The 21,871-nt window shown below is 45.8% G+C and overlaps 1 protein-coding gene across 1 annotated transcript; it reads right to left on the bottom strand.

Moving 5' to 3' along the window:
* Positions 1-721: 721 nt before the first annotated feature.
* LOC310876099 (FHF complex subunit HOOK-interacting protein 1A-like) lies at positions 722-21,367 on the bottom strand. Its single transcript, XM_083789545.1, has 16 exons — positions 21,247-21,367; positions 19,200-19,398; positions 18,366-18,593; positions 16,223-16,385; positions 15,263-15,374; positions 10,912-11,013; positions 10,126-10,182; positions 9,587-9,673; positions 7,593-7,760; positions 7,180-7,259; positions 5,705-5,865; positions 5,216-5,318; positions 3,525-4,558; positions 2,729-2,901; positions 2,504-2,624; positions 722-2,327 (listed from the first exon to the last, which is right to left on the bottom strand). Exons 1-16 carry the CDS (start codon positions 21,349-21,351, stop codon positions 2,029-2,031), a joined length of 3,192 nt encoding a protein of 1,063 aa, XP_083645671.1. The 5' UTR covers positions 21,352-21,367; the 3' UTR covers positions 722-2,028.
* Positions 21,368-21,871: the final 504 nt, after the last annotated feature.

The raw sequence follows: 21,871 nt of genomic DNA, 5'->3' as shown, positions 1-21,871 counted from the left end.
GCGTGCGCGCGCGCTGGTGGGGGTGTAGCCTAGTCTGTGTTTAAAACTGTGACTGGTCAGTGGTCATGGACAGACTGGAAAACTGCTGTTTAGCCGCCATCTAGTGTTCATTATCAGCCACTACATGTGTCTGTAGATTATATGGAAGATGTAAATCAGTGGTTCTCAAACCTTTTCATGTCAAGACCCAAATTAAGGGACAGGGACAGCCATCTGGAAATATGTTGGCCACAATGTTGGCCTACAAGCTCACAATGCGTCCATCGCCACGCACTGTGAGCTTGTAGATCTGCTATTTTCAAAAGATTTTTTTCTTCTTTTTAAATTGTGTTTATTGATAAGCACACTCATTTATACAGTTGTACAGAACTCAAAAGACTTTAATTCATTTTGAATACTTGAAATGGACCATTATGCATGATGAGTATCCTACTATATTAGCTTAGTAGCCAATAGCTTTGATGCCAATACTTTTACCCATTTACATTTTGAATTCTGGACTTTCAGTATTTCTATTCTATAATAGCAGTATTGATACTGAGTAATTTGTCCACCAGTGAACAATTAGAAATACATTTGATCAATATGTTACTTGAGGATATATAGCCTGCCTAAGTAACGGTATAGCCCTAGAATGTCTGAGTTATATTTCATATATTTCTTAATACACATTCATGCGCATCATAAATGTGGTCGGCGCTCTGTGTGTAATACATAATTCCAAAGACTTGGAGTCACACATGGTCCTCTAGTTTCATATCCATGTGAAAGTTCTGGCAGAAAATATGTGTTTAGTCAAATACACACGGACGACATTCAACTCGCCACCTATGAACCTATGATGAATTGAAAAAGGTGGACCCTCTTGTAAACAAGTGTAGGTAGTGCTCTTTCCTTTCACTACCCTCAAACTGGAAGAAAGGGTGTTGAAAATGGATGCATAATTAATCATGTGCTTCTGACATCATTAGTCACAAGGTGTCTGCACAAACAAAACGTCGTCAAAAGCCGTTTATTTGACATGTGACTGATGTCAAGTTGTCAACACAAGGATCTGAAGGGAACGAACACTTTGATTAAAATAAGGTGACCGTCATTGAAAATGATTAAGCGACAAAAACAGAACATTAAAATAACCAAGAATCTAACATGACTAAAATGCAATTATGGGTTATCACAAGACATAAGACACAATAAAACAAGCATCTTTATGTACTGTATCAGCCAAAAGTATGGAAATCATATAAAAGCTATGGATATAATTTGTAATCAAACCGTACAATTTATTCAGTCAAATACAAAAATGTACCAGTCTGTTATGTAAAGGCATTCACACTGCCACAAAGTAATATATTAAGAGATTAAAAAATCATTGTGTTTACAGTATAAATACACATTATAAATTATCAATAGAAATAATCAGTTGTTTTCCCCCCACACCAGTGCAGACGGGAGTACTTGATACTGCATTATAAAATACAACATATTAATGTAAATGGCTGATAAGGCCACTGCGGGCTGATGGCTAGATAATGATTTTATGATAGCCCAGAACAGAAATCTTACGAGTAAAATTCCCAGGCCAGCCAGTTTATCTACCCTGGCATTGTTTCCTTGACACAGTACCTCTAAGTACTGCTGATTTTATGTCCTACCAGGACCTCTAGTATTGCTTTGAATGGTAGGACAGATCTGTCTAATGTGTCTGTGATTACGCCATACCAAGAGAATACCAGGTAAGACACATTTAGAACTGAGACCAGATTCTTTAATGTCTTCTAAATCACGATAGCTTTCTGAAAAAACCTATGCGGTGCTCAAACTATGTTCATGTCAAGGACCCCAGATCTACAAGCTCGTAGTGCGACACTCGGTGCTGCGTTATGAGCTTGTAGATCTGTTATTTTTCAATAGCTAGCATAATGCTTAAAACACCAAAAGGGGTTCCCGTCCTGACTGGGTATTAAATCCTTGATGTACACAGTGAAACAGACCTGAGTTGCGATGTGTAGACGTTTCCTTCTACACCTAAATCTCTCCGTCGGAAATAGCTGATCTCCAAGTCTCACCCCGAGAACGGTGAAATGTGTGGGGTTCTGGTGGTGGTGCCACGCTGTGCTCCTGGGCGATGGCCGCCAGCTCCTTCAGGAACTCGGCGTACAGGATGACAGCAAACACTCTGCTCCGAGCCTGGGGCGGGATGGGTGGGCAGGGGGGCAGGTGGGGGGCGGCGGGCGGGCAGGGGGAGCCCTCCGCCGTCCTAGAGCCGTGTGGTGGTATGCCAGGCTCCACTATGGAGTCGTCATCCGGAGACGACTGGAGCAGCTCTGAGAGAGAGAGAGAGAGAGAGAGAGAGGGGGGGGGGATTATTAAGGTACAGCATAAGGTACAGTCGCCGCTAAACCATCTCGCCCGTCGATTTTTTTCCGCTGACCTCACGCCGACTGCTCGGTGCCACGGTTCTTGTTTTCTTTATTTAGTTTTACTGAGAATGCGTGCGTACCTCTGATCTTCATGTGCTGGTCTTTAGCCAGTAGGAACCTCCATGCCTGAGTGATGACAGCTGGCCATTCTGGTCTGCTGGACACGTACTGTTCTATCTGCACGCGCACTGAAAGCAGCACCTGCACACACACATTTGAAAATATGTGATGGCTCAAAATATTTTCAAAAGAATTTCATAGACTCAAGTACATTTGGAATTCCGGACTTTTACTTGTGTGTTTACCTGGTACAGCGTGCGCACGTTGGGCTGGCATTGTGTGTTGAGCAGGAAGTCTTTGAGCAGAGGTTGCGGGTACGACGCCAGCTGAGCCAGCAGGCCGGTGAGCAGCAGGTTGACAGAGATGGAGTTCTCCAACAGGTTCTCCAGGCGAGACAGCAGGACGCTGAGGAACGGGCCTGCATGGCGGGCAGTGGTGGGGAAAATGTATACTCACATTTATTTTTTACTTAAGTAAAAATATACTCACAAGTGAAAAAGCCTGGAATTCAAAATGTACTTGAGTGTACTCAAGTACATTTTTAATGGCAAATCCCATTGACATATATGGGATTTGCAGTAAGTGATGTCACTTACTGCCGGCAAATCAGAGCACCTGTTTGAGCCAGAAAACCCCAGATCACAGAAAATCTACTGAATGTTAAAAGTTCATGTTTTTTGGGTGCAATTGAGATTAGAAAACCTAAAAAAAACAAGAACAATTCCAAAACCTTTTTTTTAATGTCACAATCCCTTTAATGTATGTTTTGTAATAATAATGAAAAATAACTAAGTAACTAGTAATTAATGTTGTTAAATAATTGTAGTGGAGTAAAATGCAATATTTGGATCTGAGATGTAGTGGAGTAGAAGTAAAAGTATTGTAAATCTGAAATACTCAAGTAAAAAGAAATAAAAAAGTGTGTGTGTGTGTGTGTGTGTGTGTGTGTGTGTGTGTGTGTGTGTGTGTGTGTGTGTGTGTGTGTGTGTGTGTGTGTGAGACTGTGTGTTTGCGCATGTGTGTGAGACAAACACAACCAACCTGTGAATGGAACATCGACCTTCCTCCCTCTCCTCCTCTCTTCTTCTCCTCCTCCTCCTCTCTCTCCATCTTCTCCTCCTCTTTGCTCCTCCCGTTCCCAGCCGTCAAAGTCCACATCCTGCCCTAGCCCCTCCTCCTCTTCCTGTTTCTCCATCAGTGCTCGCACTCGCGCACAGAAAGCCACCATGCCGTCGGCGACGACGTCATCGCCTTCCGGCTCCGCCCCCAGTGACATCATGAGCGCCCGGTACTGGGACAGGAAGCTGTCGTCGCCAGTGGCGCCGTTCGTCACGTGCGTCACGCTGTGGCGGTGGTGTGTGCGTGGGCTCCGCGTCTGCGCGGCGCGCACGTTTGCCGCGTCGGAACGAAGACTCTCTTCGTCCTCTCTCCTTCCCTCCTCGTCTCCTCTTCTCCTTTCCTCGCTCCTTCTCGTCGACATGATGCTACTGACGGCCTCCAGCACCGACGTCCGCGTCAACCGTCCGTTCGCCGTGTTGTGTTCAAGGTCCACATTCAAAATGGCCATCTCGTCGCCGCCGCCACCCCTGCCCCGGGAGACCAGGTCGTGGGTGGAGACCAGGTCGCGGGTGGAGACCAGGTCGCAGGTGGAGGCCCGGTCGGACAGGAAGTCCGTGTCCTCGCTGTAGGCTCCGCCGCTTACCAGCAGGCCTGCGACGCTGCGACGCATGGCCTGTATGTGGTGAGGGGGCGGGGTGCGGAGACGCATGGGGGGCGGAGCGGCCGATTGGGCGTTTATTTCCCCGTCGACGGCCATGTCGTCCCACTCTAGCTCCTCCTCCTCCTGGACGGAGGCGGACCCAGGTGGACCCAGGCGGTGTCGGTTGCCCCCGGCGACGGAGTCCGAGGAGAGGGAGGAGGGGGTGGAGGGAGGGCTCTGTGCTGTCCTCCTCCTCCTCCTCTCCTCTCCTGCGTCCTCCTCCTCTCCTTTCTCGTCCTTGCCATCTTCCTCCTCCTCGTCGGCCCGAGGCGGCGGGGAGACGCCGTCATACGGAGCCGACCACAGAAGACACGCCCTGTGGTGGAAAAACATACTCACCATCTTTACTTCAGTCAGGACAACTCATGAATCGAAGGAATTTATATTTATTGAATATAATAAAATTAGCAATATATTTATTATGGTAGCTGGACTAGTCTAAACTAAGTATGCACCCCGAAAACGTGTAGCATACAGCAGCACAGCAGAATCAGAGCAGCAACAAGCAAGCAGGAAGAGCAGTGCAAAACTTTAAATAGCCGGTATGAAGAATCATGAATCATGTGAATGAGAACGTGATGCTGAGGCGGCCCAATTAACGGCCGGCAGCAACCGCACGTTTCCTGACTGAACTTGCTCTGCACATGTCTGTGAGAGCCGCACAATGCTCATTTAAGTAAAATGATCAATAATGCAATGTAGATATACTCACAAATGGCTAAAATGTATATAGGGTTGAAGTAGGAATTGCCTTTTGAGTTTTTTATAATAATCAAAATTTACAAAGTAACTAATTTATTTTGTTATGTAGTGGAGTAAAAGTATTTGCCTCTGAGATGTAGTGGAGAAGTAAAAGTTGTACATACAGTAAGTACTAATCTTGACTAAATTTGACTAGGAAAAATGTATTGTGCTCAACTGAACACGAATAAAAGTAGCTTCAATGAAACAATTCTAATTAGCCCATGCTAACCTGTTAGCAGTCGATACAGCCAGTCTTGCGTCCCAGAGGTAATGAAGGTAATTCACATCCATCGGAAACTCACAACCTTGACTGAAACCAACACTGTCTGCATCTGAGAGAGAGAGAGAGAGAGAGAGAGAGAGAGAGAGAGAGAGAGAGTCCGAAAGAGAGAGAGAGAGGGGGGGGGGGGGGGGGGGGGGGGGGTGTTGATTGTGTAATCTTGTTGCACTCTCAGAATACAGTAGTTTACGGAAATACATAATCTTTGAATATAATATTCTTTCAGAAGACTTTTTTATTTATTTCTACGTCAGGCCTAAATGGGTTAAAGTACGTATGCCCGCCCGTTCTCATCACCTGCTCCTTTGGGCCAGTGTATGTGCTGGCGGTGCGAGTGTTTGTGTGTGTTGGTGTGTGTGTGTGTGTGCGTGTGCGTGTGCGTGTGCGTGTGTGTGTGTGTGTGTGTGTGTGTGTGTGTGTGTGTGTGTGTGTGTGTACCTGCTCCTTTGGGCCAGTGTATGTGCTGGCGGTGCGAGTGTGTGTGGGGACACCAGGACGGCATGAGGCGCAGCAGCGAGGAGGCGGAGGAGGAGTAGATGTCTCCCTGCGCCAGAGAGGAGCGTTCCCTCACGCCCAGATGCTCACACGGGATCAGATATCTAGACAAACACACACACACACACACACACACACACACACACACACACACACACACACACACACACACACATACACACACACCAACGGTTCTTAACGTTTTCATGTCAAGGACCCCCAAATTGACACTCATTAGCCTGCGGACCCCCCCTTTTGAAAAGATATGCCAAGGAAGAAGAACTTTAGGGCTCTAGCAGTGATTCTCAAACCATTTTCATTTCAAGGACCCCCTCCCCCCGGTTTGACCTGAGTTAAGCTACGGACCGGTACCCCATTTCTATCTCTGGGACTTCAATGTATATTGTAAATTATACCACAGGTCGTTTCGAAGAAGCAATCTGATTGGTTGAAACAGCCTTCTAGCTGTGTGTTAAACCAGCACCATTCACCACCTAATCAAAACAAAGAATTCAGCTGCTCTGTTCTCCTTGCTCTAACCCACACCCTCTCGTGTAATATTGCTTAAATCAAAGTTGATTTAACTCGAAGAGTTACAGACCCATAAGGGTCCATTTGGTTCCTATAACTATAATTTAGCTGGGGACTCCCTGGAACTCCCTCAAGGACCCCGGACACCACTTTGGTAACCACTGCAATACACACACACTTCTACTGTCAACTATTTCAATGAGTGGTTTTCAAAGTTCTCATATCAAGGCCCATGACAACCTGATTCCGCCAGGTGGGGGCAGTATTGAGTTCACAAGTTCACAATGTGAACTTGTGAACTCTATAGATATTGCCCTGAACTCATTCGCTGCAGTGTTGTTTTTGACAGCAGATTTTGATTTTAGTTTTAGTCCTATAGTCTCTTGAATAGTTTTCATTTAGTTAAAGTCACATTTTAGTCACCTGGAATGTTTTAGTGTTCTAGTGTCTAGTTTTAGTCGACTAAATATCATACGATTTTAGTCTACTAAATCTACAGTTGATTCAGTTGACAAAAATGTATTTTGGCAGGCCTTGATGCCGTCGTAATGGCTGATTTTACACTTTACACAAATAGCTGCTGCGACGCGTTGTGAGCTTGTAGATCTGCTATTTTCAGCAAAAATGACATACAGTACACTGGATCTCTTGTCCACTAGTCCCTTCCTAACATTTTGGTCTGATTTTAATTTGTTGATGAAATTGCCAATATATATAGTCTTAGTTTTAGTCATCATAGCTTGGTTTTCATGTAGTTTCCATTTAGTTTTCGTCAGTGAAAAAAGCTTAGTCGACGGACATTTTTCGTCATAGTTTTAGTCGACGAAATCAACAGTGATTTGCTGGTACCAAATGAACCCCGACGAGGTCAAGAAGGTCACACTGACCTGAGGACGAGCTGAAGAATCACGTCTTCACAGAACAGACCAATCAGAGTCCTGAATAGAGACAGAGACACTGTACCCAGCTGCACACAAACGCACACGCGCACGCGCACACACACACACACACACACACACACACACACACACACACGTCAAACCAGCAGTAGGTACAGTATGTATGGAATTAGCCTGGAAACCAGACGATTCTGCCACAGGAAAAAAATTGTGTGTGTGTGTGTGTGTGTGTGTGTATGTGTGTGTGTGTGTGTGTGTGTGTGTGTGTGTGTGTGTGTGTGTGTGAGTGCGTGCGTGCGTGCGTGCGTGCGTGCGTGCGTGCGTGCGTGCGTGCGTGCGTGCGTGTGTGTGTGTGTGTGTGTGTGTGTGTGTGTGCGTGTGTGTGTGCGTGCGTGCGTCACCTGGAAGGGCGTGTTGACCCGGCTGACCAGCGTGTCCAGGATGTGCACGTTGTCGTGCGCGTGCATGAGGACGAAGGACAGGAAGGTGTGCAGCAGAGCGGGCTCGGACACGCAACGCAGGAACAGCTCCAGATACGCTGTGGACGTCATCACCTCCTCTACTGTCACCTACACGCACACACACACACACACACACACACACGCACACACACACACACACACGCACATACACACACACACACACGCGCACGCACACACACGCACACACACACACGATATGTATTTTTGTCTCCACCAGGCCGAAGGCATGGGGGGAGAGTATGTTTTGCACTCCGTCCGTCCGTCCGTGTGTCCGTCCGTCCGTCCGTGTGTCCGTGTGTCCGTGTGTGTGAGCAGCTAATCTCAGCTAATCTCGGCCACTGTTAACCCGGTCGATGCCACACACTCCACACACTCGATGCACACACACTCCCTGGATGCCAACGATGAACCTCTGCCCCAAACTTTCCACAACGGCCTGTTATAGCGCCACCAGGAGGCCGCTTTGTGCAAAACAAGTTTTTGCACAGTACACCTACAGATGTTGTCCAAACTTCACGCAAATTGGTACACAGTCTCTCTAGAGCCATTCAACGAAACCGGTCTTTCAGATTTCTCAGACTCCATCCTGATTAGTTAAGATTGGCTTCCAAAGTTCACAGGAGTGCTCAGTTTCAAACAAAATGCTGCAAATCATGAACACATCGCGTGATTTCCGTGAAATTGTGCACCCACATTCCCACTAGGCCGAGGACGAAATGACACATGAACAATTTCAACTCAGCCTCAAGGTGGCGCTATAACTGGACGAAAAGTGTTTTTACCTCTAACTGCACGGATCTGTGGATAACTTTGTATGCCAACTCCCCTACATTCCTATCCTGGTGGAGACCTGTGCCCAGAAGGGCACTTTTTCTAGTTAACATATGTATCTATAATCTGGAATCAGTACCAGAGCCACCACTCGAGGAGACTGCGAAGTGCCGCACCGGCAAACAACATTCGGCCAAAATGTCCTCTCAGTACCGGGTTGTGTAGCATGGAATGGCCTTCCTCTGCGTATAAGGGATTGTGCTACTGTACATTTCCTTTTTTTTTTTTTTATTCAATCTGAAAAATGGTGGCTTGAAAACCAAAGCTGCAACCATTTATGATCTTATTTTAGGTGTATTTGGCCCAGGCCGTAGCGTAACGGTCTGGGCACCAGACTGGTGATCCAGTCGCGGTGTGCCGCGGGTTCCACTCCCGAACCCGACACGGCCTTTACCGCATGTCATCCCCCCATCTCTCTCCCGTTTCCTGTCAGCCTACTGTCTGTCCCTTAAAAAATCAATAAAAGGCGTAAGCCGCAAAAAAGATATCTTAAAAAAAAAAATTAGGTGTATTTATTTTTTTATGCTGTGTTCCCTATGTAATGTTATGTAAATGTATTCCACTGTTTGACCGTCTGTTTTGTGTTTCCTGTGAGGACTGCGGATGAAAATGAGCAACTGTGCTATATCCGGTGTATTTACATCCATGTGACGTCCATTAATATGCATTGTCCTGTCCAAATAAACAAATAAAGTAAAGTAAAGTATAAATTCTAGTCAACAAACAACAATGTGATTAGTCACCTACAGTATGTAGAGTGCTAAGAGAACAATGTATTGTACCCAAATGATAACGTGAGATAGCCTCATGTTTAGACAGATGCTATAGGTTCATTGTTTAAATACCAGCAAGCAGGGAGTTAGATATTGATTTATAACGCAGTAAATGTAAACAGTAGGCAACATTTATGGTCAAACACAGTACAGAGGTCTGTGGGACTACAGTAGAGACAGACAGAAGATGTGTTTTTGTTTATTATTAGGCCCATCTCCAACGATCTCCTGGCCTCCATGGGACCAATCCGCCATCGGCCACACAGGACAACAGGGAGTAAATCAGCCAATAGGGAGAGGTGTTGTTACCTTGTGCAGAGCAGGGGCCAGTACAGGAACCAGGAAACCATTGTAGATGTAACCTAGCAACTGAGACCTGATGGAGGGATGGGCCACCTGAGAGAGAGAGAGAGAGAGAGAGAGAGAATATGAACACACTCTCCTCTGCGACCTCTTGCACACAAATTGTCGTCCAGTGAGTGGCTGCAATGGTGCGTAATTGGTTTTTTTCTTCCAAACGACTCCAGATGGATTCCTGCATGGCTAGAATATTTGTCTATAGAGTTGTCGAGCTTGAGGTTGCCCACATTGAGCCGTCATAGGCTACAATTGAGCTTTGGCAGTGTCCAAACCAAAATGATAGCCATCACCAGACTCTCTCTGTGTGTGTGTGTGTGTGTGTGTGTGTGTGTGTGTGTGTGTGTGTGTGTGTGTGTGTGTGTGTGTGTGTGTGTGTGTGTGTGTGTGTGTGTGTGTGTGTGTGTGTGTGTGTGTGTGTGTGTGCGTGCGTGCGTGCGTGCGTGCGTGCGTGCGTGCGTGCGTGCGTGCGTGCGTGCGTGCGTGCACACCTTGATAACAGTATCACAGAAGTCCAGAGAGTTCAGGAAGTCGACCAGAGCAGGCACCTGTTGGTCAAACACACAACACAGATGTTGGACGTCAAACAAAACAACATGACCGAGGGCAGCATGTCAACCTGAAGACAACATTGTTAATGTCCTCAGTATATTCACCCATTCCCACACACATTCATGCACCGATGGCGGAGGAAACCATGCAAGGCGCCCACCTGCACATCGAGAGCAGTTAGGGGTTCAGAGTCTTGCTCAAGGATTGCACTAACTCTGGGGGAGCCCGGGATCTGCCGCCAATGTTAGATCAGTTAACCGTGAAATGGAAAAATATGGAAAATATTTTCAGATGGGGGTCGTCGGCCAATTACATATCATTTTTGGGGTCCTTGACGTGAAATAGTTTGAGAACCACTGACATAGAAACCTATAGGTGGCGGCGGTGGTGGCATGGGTGGCTGGATGGTACCCGCAAGGTTCGAACCCGGGCTCCCCCAGAGTTACTGTCGAAGTGTCCTTGAGCAAGACACTGAGCCCCAAATTGCTCCTGATGTGCAGGTTGGTGACTTGCATGGTTTCCGCCGCCATCGGTGTATGAATGTGTGTCTGAATGGGTGAATTTATGCACAATCTATGCACCTTGGATAAAGGCGCTATATAAATGCACCATTTACCATTTCGCACCATGTCGTAAAACAAGCGAGTACTTTCCCCCCCCACTGGTGCAGGTGAGCTGCGGTTAGGAGCTATTTAATTACGGTCAAGGTCAAGGTGACATAATACCTGCATCCAGTCCTCTCGTTCCAGACGGAACCAGTCCTCACTGTAGACCTGCAGTTTAGCTGGCAGAGAGGAGTACAGTCCACTGAGGCCTGTGGCAAGAACCTGCACGCGTACACGCACGCACACGCACGCGCGCACACACACACACACACGCACGCACGCACGCACGCACGAGCGCGCGCACACACACACACACACACACACACACACACACACACACACACACAGCGTTCCAGGCTTATTGGAATGAGATGAAATTCCACTTCAGATTACTGACATGAACTTTAGAGAGAGAGCGAGAGAGAGAAGGAGAGAGAGAGGGAGCGAGAGAGGGAGAGAGAGAGAGAGAGAGAGAGAGAGAGCGAGAGAGAGAGAGAGAGAGAGAGAGAGCGAGAGCGAGAGCGAGAGAGAGAGAGAGAGAGAGAGAGAGAGAGAGAGAGAGAGAAAGGAAATGGTGTTGGGCGAGAGTTACTGTAACAACAACAACAAAAGGAGACTGTTAGTGAAACATGAACGACAATGAAAGTAAACAGTCAAACAGCACTCAGCACAGAGAGCCAATGACATGCTGTAATACTAATCCCTTCTTGACAACGGTCCAATCATGTGCAGAGTTACCAATCTGCTTGCTTTCTGTGGATGATTGAGGTCAGCCAGCGCACGCACACACCCACGCACGCGCATGCACACAGGACACACTGTGGATTGATACCAGTGAAAGTAAAAGTATTAAGGTATGAGGTGGGTTGTTGTTCTCAGTAGGCTCCCTGCATGTACAGTAGGTCAATAAGATCCCTGCATGTACAGTAGGTCGATAAGATCCCTGCATGTACAGTAGGTCGATTGAGATCCCTGCATGTACAGTAGGTCAATAAGATCCCTGCATGTACAGTAGGTCTATGAGATCCCTGCATGTACAGTAGGTCAATAAGATCCCTGCATGTACAGTAGGTCAATAAGATCCCTGCATGTACAGTAGGTCAATAAGATCCCTGCATGTACAGTAGGTCAATGAGATCCCTGCATGTACAGTAGGTCAATGAGATCCCTGCATGTACAGTAGGTCAATAAGATCCCTGCATGTACAGTAGGTCAATAAGATCCCTGCATGTACAGTAGGTCAATAAGATCCCTGCATGTACAGTAGGTCTATGAGATCCCTGCATGTACAGTAGGTCTATGAGATCCCTGCATGTACAGTAGGTCTATAAGATCCCTGCATGTACAGTAGGTCTATGAGATCCCTGCATGTACAGTAGGTCAATGAGATCCCTGCATGTACAGTAGGTCAATGAGATCCCTGCATGTACAGTAGGTCAATAAGATCCCTGCATGTACAGTAGGTCTATAAGATCCCTGCATGTACAGTAGGTCTATGAGATCCCTGCATGTACAGTAGGTCTATGAGATCCCTGCATGTACAGTAGGTCAATAAGATCCCTGCATGTACAGTAGGTCAATAAGATCCCTGCATGTACAGTAGGTCTATGAGATCCCTGCATGTACAGTAGGTCTATGAGATCCCTGCATGTACAGTAGGTCTATAAGATCCCTGCATGTACAGTAGGTCTATGAGATCCCTGCATGTACAGTAGGTCTATAAGATCCCTGCATGTACAGTAGGTCAATAAGATCCCTGCATGTACAGTAGGTCGATAAGATCCCTGCATGTACAGTAGGTCAATAAGATCCCTGCATGTACAGTAGGTCGATAAGATCCCTGCATGTACAGTAGGTCGATAAGATCCCTGCATGTACAGTAGGTCAATAAGATCCCTGCATGTACAGTAGGTCAATAAGATCCCTGCATGTACAGTAGGTCGATAAGATCCCTGCATGTACAGTAGGTCGATAAGATCCCTGCATGTACAGTAGGTCAATAAGATCCCTGCATGTACAGATTGAGATCCTTGCATGTACAGTAGGTCAATAAGATCCCTGCATGTACAGTAGGTCAATAAGATCCCTGCATGTACAGTAGGTCAATAAGATCCCTGCATGTACAGTAGGTCAATAAGATCCCTGCATGTACAGTAGGTCAATAAGATCCCTGCATGTACAGTAGGTCAATGAGATCCCTGCATGTACAGTAGGTCAATGAGATCCCTGCATGTACAGTAGGTCGATAAGATCCCTGCATGTACAGTAGGTCAATAAGATCCCTGCATGTACAGTAGGTCGATGAGATCCCTGCATGTACAGTAGGTCAATGAGATCCCTGCATGTACAGTAGGTCAATGAGATCCCTGCATGTACAGTAGGTCGATAAGATCCCTGCATGTACAGTAGGTCAATAAGATCCCTGCATGTACAGTAGGTCGATAAGATCCCTGCATGTACAGTAGGTCAATAAGATCCCTGCATGTACAGTAGGTCAATAAGATCCCTGCATGTACAGTAGGTTAATAAGATCCCTGCATGTACAGTAGGTCAATAAGATCCCTGCATGTACAGTAGGTCGATAAGATCCCTGCATGTACAGTAGGTCTATGAGATCCCTGCATGTACAGTAGGTCAATAAGATCCCTGCATGTACAGTAGGTCAATAAGATCCCTGCATGTACAGTAGGTCGATAAGATCCCTGCATGTACAGTAGGTCAATAAGATCCCTGCATGTACAGTAGGTCAATAAGATCCCTGCATGTACAGTAGGTCAATAAGATCCCTGCATGTACAGTAGGTCAATAAGATCCCTGCATGTACAGTAGGTCAATAAGATCCCTGCATGTACAGTAGGTCTATGAGATCCCTGCATGTACAGTAGGTCTATGAGATCCCTGCATGTACAGTAGGTCAATAGGATCCCTGCATGTACAGTAGGTCAATAAGATCCCTGCATGTACAGTAGGTCAATGAGATCCCTGCATGTACAGTAGGTCGATAAGATCCCTGCATGTACAGTAGGTCAATAAGATCCCTGCATGTACAGTAGGTCTATGAGATCCCTGCATGTACAGTAGGTCTATGAGATCCCTGCATGTACAGTAGGTCAATAAGATCCCTGCATGTACAGTAGGTCGATAAGATCCCTGCATGTACAGTAGGTCAATAAGATCCCTGCATGTACAGTAGGTCAATAAGATCCCTGCATGTACAGTAGGTCGATAAGATCCCTGCATGTACAGTAGGTCAATAAGATCCCTGCATGTACAGTAGGTCGATAAGATCCCTGCATGTACAGTAGGTCGATAAGATCCCTGCATGTACAGTAGGTCGATAAGATCGTCTTGATAAGCAACCTACTGGTGATTATCGGTTGAATTTAACTCTGAAAACCGCTAAATATTGTACCCGCAAGGTTACACGTTTTGAAACTATTTTGAAACTATTTAGTTATAGCAGGTCCACAAGCTCAGTAACCAGTAACTAGAACGTTTCAAATAATTGTAGTGGAGTAAAAGTACAATATCTGCCTCTGAGATCAATGTATAGTGGAGTAGAAGCTAAAGTATACTCCAGTAAAGTGAATGTGCCTCAACATTGAACCACTTGTATGAGTAAAATGTACTTAGTTACTTTCCACCACTGTCTGTCTACCCACAAAGATCAAAGAAGGCCTCCCAGACTCTGTCTCAGTCCAGGTCTGGGTCAGGTCACTCACTCCTGATCAACTCATACTACATGAATGTTGTATATATACAACTAGCCCAGTGTTGATTTTGTCGACTAATACTATAACGACAAAAACTAAATGGAAACTAAATGAAAAATAAGACAATTTTGTCAACACTGAAATGTTAGGAAGGGACTAGTGGACAAGAGATCCAGTGTAAGTCATTTTACACAGCAAGTATAAAATCAGCCATTACGACAGCATCAAGGCCAGCCAAAATACATTTCAGTCGACTCAATCAACTGTAGATTTAGTCGACAACACTAAAACATTACAGGTGACTAAAATGTGACTAGAACTAAATGAAAACAATTCAAGAAACTATTACCAAAACTAAAATCTAAATTTGCTGTCAAAATCAACACTGCTCCCCATGTATGAATGAATGAACCATTGTACAGCGCTTTGAGCACTTAGAAAAGCGCTATAAAAATGCAATTCATTAGGCCTGGATATTCAGGCGCCCTTCACCAAGGGTCACTGCACGGGTCAATATCGTTTCTATAGTCTGTGTGTGTGTGTGTGTGTGTGTGTGTGTGTGTGTGTGTGTGTACGCGTCTTTACCAGTCAGTCATGTCTCATTAGTATTATGCAACAAACCATAATGAGATTACAACAGAGCAGGACAAAAATGCAGAGTAAGATGTGTGTGTGTGTGTGTGTGTGAGTGTGTGTGCGTGCGTGCGTGCGTGCGTGCGTGCGTGCGTGCGTGCGTGCGTGCGTGCATGCGTACTTACAGGACAGAAGAAGGTGTGTTCAGTTATATGCTGAGCCACTCTATGTTCAGTCGCTGACAGAGACATGATGAGACACAGAGACTCCCTGGCCTGCTGTCCTATTGTCCCCTGTCTGGACGGACACATTTTAAGTTTTAATCCATTTAGACAATTCTACAAATGTCTTTTAAATCATGACAGTTTTCTGAGAAAAACCCATGTTTCTATGTCAGTCGTTCTAAAACATTTTCATGTCAAGGACCCCCAAAAGTATACGTAATATGGCCGCCGGCCCCCATCTGATACGTATGTTGTTCCATGGGCCCCCCAGGAGCAAAGATTTGAGTTAAAAGCGGTCACTCTGAAAGAATATATATTCAAAGATTTGCGCCACATTTTCACAAAAATTCAAAAAAATTCAATAGCTATGTATAACATAATGCTTAAAACACCAAAAGGGGGCCTGGGCCGTGGCTCCCTCCATAAAAAATATAAAATAAAGGTGAAAGCCACAAAATAATACATTTAAAACACCAAAAGGGATACCCATCCTGAATGGGTTAAAGGGATCGTGACATTTTTTTTTTTTATATATATATATTTATTTATTTTTTAGCTCAATTGCACCAATTGCAACCTGAACTTTTAACCTTCAGTAGATTTTCTGTGGTCTGGGGTTTTCTGGGAGAGAAAACCCCAGACACACAGGAAATCCACGGAATGTTCAAACTTTATTTGAATCCACACATTACAACACATTTGGCAGAGCGTCGCAGTCCCGCCCCCGACGAGCGGCCCGGAAGACAATTTCCCATTCATTTTTCCCCATAGACGTTTCATAAAGTATTTATTTAAAGACCTGTATGAGCCTCGGTCAAAGCCAACTCGGATCGTGACAACTCATGACAACAAACACAATATTTTGGGCCGAAAAAAAGGGCAGGGTACAACACTTTCTTTATTAATGTTTTTGTGTATTACCTGTGTGTGTATGGGATAAGCAGGGAGAACAGCAGGAAGTTGGTGGATCCCTGGTCCTCACTGCTATGGAAGAACAGCTCCAGCACTGAAGGGTCTCTGACCAGACTCACACCCAGCTGGTTCAACAACGACACCAGTTCAGCCTCCACCACGCCCCCACCGCCTGACACACACACACACACACACACACACACACACACACACACACACACACACACACACACACACACACACACACACACACACACACACACACACACACACACACACACACACACACACACACACACACACACACACACACACACACACACACACACACACACACACACACACACACAATTTACACTTTTCCAGAGGATACCAGAGGTAATAGATCAGATACGTATGATTGTCCTCGACAATCATACGTAAGCTAAGAACCTAACATCCGTCTAACAGTGGGATATCTATATAACGACACTATCTAAATTAGAGACACACATACACGCACACACACACACTTTGTATTAGTATACTTGTGAGGACAGCAGTGGTGTAAAAAGTACTCAATTTCTTTTAGCAGTATAGAAATACTCTGTTACAAGTGCAAGTCCTGAATTCAATATGAACTTGAGTAAAAGTATATAAAAAAATCACACCTGTGTGAACCGAGTGGTACAATTCCCCTCTCTCTCTCTCTCTCTCTCTCTCTCTCTCGCGCGCAGAATGTCCCATTGTAAGTTTCCGCATGTATACAAATCAATCATGTGAAAACAGTCCTTAAGTACAGTAAATGTACTTAGTTACTTTGCACCACTGGAGGACAGTAACATTTTAGGATGGCTTTGAAAATAACAGCTGAAATAACTTTTTCATGTCAAGGATCCCCAAATAAGTCTGCAGACCCATTTGAAAAGATATGCCAGGAACCCCCATAAGAGAAGATCTTTTTTAACAACGCTATAGCAGAGATTCTCAACCATTTAAATTTCAAGGACCCCCAGTTTGACCGACATTAGTCTATATGGACCCCATTGAATGCCATTTCTATCTCTGGAACCCTGATTTATATATATATATATATATATATTGTAGAATCATTGTTAATTTATCTCTGAGAGTGTTCCATTTTGTACACTCTCAGAGTTACAGACCCACAAGGGTTCCTAACTATCATTTAGCTATGGGGACCCCCTGGAACTCCCTCAAGGACCTCTGGAGGTCCCCGGACCCCACTTTGAGAACCACCATGTACATGATATCATGGAGAGAAGTAGAATGTCAGTGTTATCAGACCCTAGTTATGCTGCTACAAGGACAAGCTGAACCATGGACAGACAGACTGTACCAAAACAATCACTATCAGGCCTAGCGGAGACATTCTTAGCTCTTAAAATCTGCAAAATGTCAAGTCACAATGTATTATGAGTACAGTAGATGTTTTCATGGATCCTTGTTCTTTTCATTTTCCAAAAGATATATTAAAAAAACACGGCCCGCTCACATATTAGGAACGAAGGACGGGTGTTTTCAATGAACATAACATCTAGTTTCTATCTATAAATGCACCACATCTATGTGTGTGTGTGTGTGTGTGTGTGTGTGTCTGTAATCCACATAACTCAAGAACTGTTCGCCCCACCGACTTCAAATTTGACACCCGCATTCCACACCCCAACAGGGATTTGCTCGTCTACACATATGACGTCAATTATCCTTTCATTGCCAATGGCATTTAATGTTTGAGTTGCCGCAAAAAGCCGATTTGTTCAGACACAGATGACGTCAATGGCAAATGTGACACATTTGCCATTGACGAAAAGCTGTATATGGGGCTAGCGCCATATACGAGGTATACACGACCACGGCACATCCTGGTTTTACTAGCCAAATATCCTGGCGATATCTAGCTGGGCAACCCAGATGGCATTGTGTTGGAGGTTTCGGCATCTCGGTTAAGTTCGGACCGGACACCACTGCAGCGGGCTCTAACGAGACAACCAGCAGTGGTTCGAGCTATCTTATATGGGTGTATACACGTTCTTTAGCCTCCATTCTGAACGGGAACCCATTTTGGCGTTAGCATCATGTTATGCTTTAGCTATTGAAAAATAGCAGATCTACAAGCTCAGGTCAGAATGGGTTTAGCCACCATACATACCAGCGTTGGGTCCGGCGGCGGCGCAGGAGGCCAGCAGGGTCATCAGCGGCCTGAGCACAGCTTTGTGGTGGAGCAGCGGCTGCCTGGCCTGGCTCAGCAGCATCTGGTACATCCGGAGCTGCTCCACCTTCAGCTCCTCCGTGAACTGCCTCCGGAGGCTCCACAGGAACAGCCTCTCCATCACGCCCTCCACCACCACCAGCTCCAGGATGGGGCCCATCGCTCCACCTGGACATCCATCCATCCATCCATCCATTCATCAATGACGCGTACATGAGCCTGACAGCCTATAGGTACATGTGCATGTCTTTATGTAGCCTGGGATCCAGACTGATTTGATCCGTTCACCTGATTATTGTTTTTTTGAGAGGCGCTAGCTAGCCCCTTCGCCTGGCTTTCGAAATGACGTCATATGGCAGCCAAGTCTAAGTATGGACTATTTTAATGTTTGTTTATAGCACTTCAGAGCCATAGAGTAAGACAGAGTTACGACATTGAGGGGGCAGAAAACATCCCGGTCACGTGGTTCACGCAACTTGCTTGTCACTGTAAAGTATATAGACTCCAATGCATTCCATAAACTTCCGGTTCAGGCCTTTGCCACTATTCACCAATAGAAGTCTATGTAGAATAATTTTTAAGTGGTGCAACCACGCTTTGTGTGTGCCTGGCTGGCTGGCTGGCTGGCATGTGTCTGAGCACGAAAATAGCATTTGGTTGGTTTTCAAAACCAAGTGTCACTGTTGCACAGCTTACTTCACACGGGTGTGATTTTTACTACTATCTGCAGTAAGCATTATTTTTGGTGGTGCCTTTAGTTGTTTCCGCGGTTACCTGGCCCCGCCTCTTCCTCCATCAACAGGAAGAGCATGTGTTCTACGTAGTTCTGCACGGCGCTGGCCTCGTCCGCGGGGATGGGGACCGGCCTGAGGTTGGAGCAGCCCGTACGAGCACCGGTGGACAGGAAGCCGAACGACACCGAGCCCAGAACACCTCCACGACCAGGCTCATGTTTCTCTAGAATCCTCACTACCTGAGAGACAGACACAGAGAGAGAGAGAGAGAGAGAGAGAGACACACAGAGAGAGACAGAGACAGACAGAGAGAGAGAGAGAGACAGAGAGAGACAGACAGAGAGAGAGAGACAGAAAGAGAGACAGAGAGGGAGAGAAGAGAGAGACCGAGGCAGACAGATATATTACAATTACAATCACCCAAGAAGAGTTTGAAAACATGACTAATGACAAGAAAGGAAAACTCCCATATCTGCTGGGCGAAGTACAACAATGTGCAAACACAGCAGCAAGATTTGTGAGCTGCTGTGATATGAATGAGAAGGATATCAAATGGAACACAACCACCCTAAAGACTAATCATTTTGTGTATTCCTGCACGGTCTGCATCGAGTGACCTCGGCACATAGAAAGTGATCTATATTTGGATATTCTGACTTTCAATCGTACATACATTTTGTGTTGACAATGACACACACTTTTTGCTGTGGCATTGTAAACGTATGTTTTCTCATGCCAGTTGAATTGAAGTGAGAGACAGAGAGGATGTTATGGATGTTTTTATTTGGACTATGATGACTTGACTATGACAGACTAACGGTTTATGGCATAATGTACAAAAATAAAATCTGTATTTCTGTCTTTGTTAATGCTGCTATTGGTTTTAAGTGGGTGTACTAACAAAACAACATTTTGCTCTATGTCAAATACAGTGCCATCATCATGTTGATGGTCCTATATGGGCGTGGTCACCGTTTGAGAACAGGTGCAGCCCTAGGATTGGGTCTCTCGTGATAACGAAGGGAGTGTATGAATCCTCCCAAAGCGTAATTAGGAGCGTCATGTTCCTTAAAAAAAACTGGAGGTTTTCTAAAGTTAGAAAACGACAACATTGCGTCACTCACCGTGGTGACTAAAGGCCTATTCATAGTCTGGATTTTCGGTGGCGAGCTGACTACCGCGAAATAACGTTGAGCGGTGGTGAGTAAAAACAGAGAGAAGGGCTGGAGCGGTGGCGGTGGTTTGCTCTTCACCGCGGCTCGTGACGTCATGTTGTAGTTCGGTGGTCACCTAACCACCGCAAATCCAGACTATGTATGATCCTTGACTCACTGATCACCCCATCACGACACATCTCTCTGTTTTTACTGACCCACATCTCCCCTTTCACTCTGGGCAGAGCCATATAGCTGAGAGAGTTACGCCATTGAGGGGTCAGAAAACAGCGCTCGAGCGCTGTTCATGCAGCCCTGGAGTGTGACAAGCTGGAGTTTGAAATACATTGTTTTCAACGAGGGTCGGCGCAAATATCAGCAATTTAAGGTACGTTTGCAACATGACTGTTTTAAAGTATTGCACAGTGACAACTAAAGTCTCTGTAATGTTTATGTTGTACTATTACTAAAAATATATCTAAAATAAAGGGATGTAAGATCATTAAAGCTGGGCTGTTGCCTGAGTCCAGTGCATTCTGCCAACCTCCGGTCCAGGACTCGTCACTCTTCGCCTAGCACTTCGCCAATAGAAGTCTATGCAAAAGAGCCGCCATTGGACTGGCCCCATGAAGTGAACGGAGTTGTCGTAACTCGATTGGTCTAGAAGTTGGGTGGGCGGTCCCCTTGGGTTTTGCAGGCACGGGGGCTGTGCATCTGAACCAGAGGGAGGCGGAAAAGTGATGCATGTGCATACTCTCTATACGGTGAGCTAAAAGGTGCGTTTCTGTCATCAAGACAGGATGAGAGAGACAGAGAGAGAGAGAGAGAGAGAGAGAGAGAGAGAGAGAGAGAGAGAGAGAGAGAGAGAGAGAGAGAGACGGAGACGGAGATGGAGACGGAGACGGAGACAGAGAGAGAGAGAGAGACAGAGACCTGTGTCCAGTGGTTCTTGAAGACTATCATGCAGGTCTCCGGGTCGACCCCTCTCAGTGTCAGGGACTTCCTCCGGTTGCCCGTGGCAACCGCCGACGCCATCATGGTGATTGGCTGGCGAGGTCTCTAGGCTACACCATGTCTGAACAGGTAGAGGTGGACACACCACACACAGTCAGAAATGACATGAAATAATAATTACAATAATAAATACATGTCATATGATATTACACACACACACACACACATTTGTGGTGATATTTGTGCGCACACGCACGCACGCACGCACACACCTCTAGTAACCACCAGGATATGTCAGACTTCCTGATGGAACAAACGAGGGAAGAGGAAGTAGGGGTCGTCCCAGCGACGACTCGGGAACATTCCAGGGATGCCAGGAGTGCCTCTGAGCTGGGCTGTTGTCATGACGACATCGGACCTGAGAGAGAGAGGGGGAGAGAGAGGGAGAGAGAGAGTGAGAGTGAGAGTGAGAGTGAGAGTGAGAGTGAGAGTGAGAGAGAGAGAGAGAGAGAGAGAGAGAGAGAGTGGAGGGTGATGAAGTGCAAAGGAGGGAATGAAGAGAACAATTTGTGAGATTAAAATCTAAACGCTACTTTGCAGCGTG

The sequence above is a fragment of the Protomyctophum parallelum genome, assembly GCF_964188405.1.
Source record: "Protomyctophum parallelum genome assembly, chromosome: 18".
In the NCBI taxonomy this organism is placed as follows: Eukaryota; Metazoa; Chordata; class Actinopteri; order Myctophiformes; family Myctophidae; genus Protomyctophum; species Protomyctophum parallelum.
This window is presented reverse-complemented; position numbering and strand designations above follow the sequence as displayed.

Coding starts and splice junctions, on each gene's coding strand:
- LOC310876099 (XM_083789545.1), bottom strand. CDS start 21,351: ATGATGGCGTCGGCGGTTGCCACGGGCAACCGGAGGAAGTCCCTGACA. Junction 4,559..5,215: donor GCTGTATCGACTGCTAACAG/GTTAGCATGGGC, acceptor TTTCCACCACAG/GGCGTGTCTTCTGTGGTCGG. Junction 2,328..2,503: donor CCAGCACATGAAGATCAGAG/GTACGCACGCAT, acceptor TCTCTCTCTCAG/AGCTGCTCCAGTCGTCTCCG.